This window comes from Amblyomma americanum, chromosome 5 (genome assembly GCF_052857255.1).
Source record: "Amblyomma americanum isolate KBUSLIRL-KWMA chromosome 5, ASM5285725v1, whole genome shotgun sequence".
Classification (NCBI taxonomy): Eukaryota; Metazoa; Arthropoda; class Arachnida; order Ixodida; family Ixodidae; genus Amblyomma; species Amblyomma americanum.
Genome location: NC_135501.1, coordinates 184,549,071 through 184,553,204, shown reverse-complemented (window position 1 = coordinate 184,553,204; position 4,134 = coordinate 184,549,071). Strand labels below are relative to the sequence as shown.

At 45.1% G+C, this 4,134-nt stretch overlaps 1 protein-coding gene across 1 annotated transcript; it reads right to left on the bottom strand.

Moving 5' to 3' along the window:
- Window positions 1-1,183: 1,183 nt before the first annotated feature.
- Window positions 1,184-2,283, bottom strand: LOC144135414 (sulfotransferase ssu-1-like). Its single transcript, XM_077668077.1, has one exon. The coding sequence runs from the start codon at window positions 2,281-2,283 to the stop codon at window positions 1,342-1,344; it is 942 nt and encodes a 313-aa protein (XP_077524203.1). The 3' UTR covers window positions 1,184-1,341.
- Between the last annotated feature and the right edge of the window lie 1,851 nt (window positions 2,284-4,134).

Genomic DNA, 4,134 nt, shown 5'->3' with positions numbered 1-4,134 from the left:
AAGAAGAGAGCTCATGAGCTTTACCAAAGCCTCTTGATATGCGCAGAGGAGAGTGATGATGATGATTATGGATTTTTGTGGCGCAAGGGCATCTATGGCCAAAGAGCGCCATGGCACATGGTATGTTTCGATTACTCTTGGTGGGGTGAAAGACCCATTTTCCAAGCATTTTACACCTTACTAGCCGAGCACCAGGCCAGGGAAAGATTGTTCCCATTGTTCCACCGGTGGGTACCCGGCGGCACTGGGGATTGAACCCCGCACCTCCCGCATGCGAGGGGGATGCTCACCCACTCAGCCACCGCTGCGGCACCAGAGAAGCTTGAGCTGCTCTTGAACTTGTTCGCTGCTGCGAACGAGCTAGTTTCTATATATGTAATTGCAGCTGGAGAGTCCCGTCTTGTTCTAGATATGGCGAAGTAAGTCGTAGGTTAGGAGTAGGTAGGATATTTTCAGCGGCTTGCGCCAGCCACCCTTTCTTGAAGAATATTTGGCTGGCCACGTGGGCCACAACGGAAAGTACCACACCCACCCACCGCGCTCCCTTTCTCCTCACATTTTTTTTTGTCCTGTCAGGAAGACACAGTGAAAAAATTGGCAGAGGTTTAGCACAGATAAACATGATGTTCAGCGACAGCTTCACAGCAATGGATAAGCGACGTCACCACGCGACTACTCACATTAGCCCCTCCCACTTGCCCTAACACAAGACTGAAAGGTCACTCCAAGGCCAGAGGTGATCCTAAGGCCAAAGGTCAGTGTTAAAGGTGAAGGTTTATTTATTTATTTTTTATTTATTTTAGCACGAAAGTCAGTATGCTTTAGTAAGCGTTAAGTTCCAAAGACACCTTCTTACACTTATTATATTTCCTTCTATTTCATTAATTATTTTGGAACACTTCCTGCACTAAAGTGCAAGAACGCCTGCGTTTTACTCTGGAGTGCATTAAAAGACAGGTTTTTTTAAAAGCGCTACAATCGCCGATTCTTTTATTTAGACCGAAATAAACATGAAACTAAGTTCTCTAAAACACTGCATCCTTGCTCACCCTTTAAGAATACTGCTGGACACGCTGGGGAGTTCTTCGACGCCAGGCCTCAAGAAGTGTTCTCTTTTCCCACAACAATTCGTGAAGAAATTTCCAGTCTTTGTCTCACACATTTTGTATATCATGCTGCGAGCTGATTTCAACACAAACAGACATTAGTACATACGTAAAAGAAAATACTAATGATGATCATCTATATTCTGGCCTTCAAGCCGTTCAACATATGTCCAAACGAAAACTATTTAAGGCGTTCCTATTCCTCTTCCGGTTCACGTTTCCTTCATTGGTAATGTTAAGGCAAATCACAGTTCTTCCACAGTTGCATAACGTCCGATCCCCGTGTCTTTTCACTGATCCAGGCTTTAGTCTTCTCGATCTGATCCGGCGTGAAATGAGTCTTCCAGTCACCAACAACCCCTTTGCGGACAAACTGTTTCTGTTCGTGCATCTCCGGCAATTCAGCCACAAACTTGCGCTGCACTTCCAAGGATTTAATGGCTTTTTCGGGTGGGAGGCTCCACAATTTTTTTAGAAAGGGCCTCTCCCCGCTGAATACTTGATTCACGTTCTCCTTGCTCGAGGCGCTTACCACTTTGTGCAGTAATGCAGGATCCTTCCGAAGTTCACTTCCGTACTGTTTCCCAAGAAAGTCAGCTACCTTTAGCGTCCAGGAGGTGGTATCGTTCCTCATATCTTCGAATGTGAAGCACAAAACGTTCGGCAAATCTCGGTGCTCATACCAGGACAACAGGTGGTCGAAGTAGTCGCCGAAATTCAGCCTCCCCGAGATGAAAAGTTCGTGAAACCGTCCAAAGGATACGTCCTCTACACTCTTAGGTGTGAAGCCTACGACTTGATAGTAGAAGGAAACGCACACGTCATACGGATTTCTTGTAGCATAGATGTATTTAGCCTCACCTGAGAAAGGCACCTTGTGAAAAGGTAGGTGCGTCTTGATGGGCCCCGGCCTCACCATTTTTTCGGCTGCTTCAGCGCCCATAACCTCCAGGAACGGAGAAGCCAACAAGAACTCGATGGGCGTTTTGGGGGGTTCGCCCCTGTGTAGGATACTCAGTGCAAGGACCTGCGTCCACGTTGTTCCACATTTGGGATAGGCTGCGACGAATATATCCCCTGGATGGGGTTTGTAGTTAATCGCGCTGCGCAAGATGTCGTCGTGGAATGTCTTGTTCACCCACACTCCGTCCACATTTCTATAGGCCTGCAGGTCCATTTTGCACTCTTGCTGCCCTGCAAAGTTGAGTATCGTCTGTGAGAACCACAAATGTCAGTTCTGCTGACGTGTTAAACATGCCAATCATTACAAAAAGCGAATCATCAATAAAAGCAAGAAAAGAACATCACGTCATGTAGGAGGTTCGGGCCACGACCTCTGCATGTCACGCGACCTCATCTACCAACTCAGTTGCACCGGCGCCTGTCCCCTCTTCGACTTTCAAGCGAATTCGTGCTTTGTGTACCCTAACCTTGAGAGTGTAAGCGAGTGCTCCATCGCCCCGCAAGTTACAGCTCTGGCGCCGCACGTGCAACAGCCTGCTCTACCGCAGGCGGCTCGTAGGGTGTCATCGAATGAGGAGGTCAGCAGATTTACGACAGCCCTCTTATGCAGCCTGAGGTGCGAGTTGTGCCAAAACGAAAACACTCGTTATGCTGTTGAGCCCAGAAAGGTAAGGAGGTGGTGCCTGATGTTATCATTTTGTTCACCTCTAAGTTAATTTCAGTTGCAATTCTCAATTAACGGCGACTATTTGAAGAAACCTACGAATCGCTTACATTATGTTTATTTGAATCTGATACCTTATTTATTACTGAAGTGAAGGCAATTTCTAAATGCTAGCCACAGTCTTCTCACACTGACGTTAAAAGATTTCGACTTTTTATGCAAAATTCGCTGTGCACACCTACAAAAGACTGAAAGAAAGAGAGAGAGTAGATGTTTAGATGTCATACATTTTACGAGTAAGATGTGGCACACCAGAAGGAATTTTTCAGAGTTCCTCTCTCTCCAATAATTATGCTAATCGTATTGAGTGAGAACTAGAGAGAAGAGGACTCTAATTCCTTCAGGTGTGCCACATCTGATAGGTAAAATATATGACTTCAAAACATACACTCTTTCCCTTTCTTTCAGTATTTTGCAGGTTCGCACAGTGAATCTTGCATCAAAATTTGAAATCTTATAATTAAGCTCATCGCCCCGCGGCGTCGGTTCAGTGGTTATGGCGCTCGGCTGCTGACGCGGAAAACGCCTGTTCGATTCCGGCCACGGTGGTCAAATTTCGATGAAGGCGAAATTCTATAGGCCCGTACGTTAAAGAACCCCAGGTGGTCTAAATTTCCGGAGCCCTTCACTACTACGTCCCTCATAGCCTTAGTCGCTTTGGGACGTTAAACACCCGTCTAACAAACCAAACTCACGCTAATCTTATTTTCAATATATGAACCTCAGCTAAATTCATCATTCCACACTACAATGCCTCACTTATTAATGGGAATATTATCTGCCAAAAGGATCTAAGCTGCAATTACTTCCTTACTAAGATTTAGCATGCGTGAGACTAAATCAGATCGAGGTTAATGTAATTTATTCCAAAGCCATTACCTTCCATGCTAAGAATAAATTAGCTGCTTGGCGCCACACGTCCATAATGCAAGACCAACGCCTACAAACTGTTAAAAAACTTACAATTCTCGGTGTACACATTTCCTCTCACCTTAAATCAAACGCTCATGTAGCCTGCATCTGCAAAAGGCCGTATGATCTCACAGGTGTAATTTCACGCTGCCGCACCTTGACACCCGTGAGAGCCAAACTACAAATATATGTCATGGTCTGTTCCTTTTCCACCTTATCTATAGTTCTTCACTACGGGCAACAAACAGAAAAAATAGGAAAGACCTGCTCGCCTTCCTAAGAAAAATGAGTCCTCTCAAAGTAAGAATTGAACTGAATTTGAGGGTTCACCCCACATTAGTATAGCGTAATACCATCTCCATGGATAATATGCGTGAATTTCATTTCTTGCAATTAACACAGTGATATCCATTCCTATGTTGAGATTTT

Coding starts and splice junctions, on each gene's coding strand:
- LOC144135414 (XM_077668077.1), bottom strand. CDS start 2,283: ATGGACCTGCAGGCCTATAGAAATGTGGACGGAGTGTGGGTGAACAAG.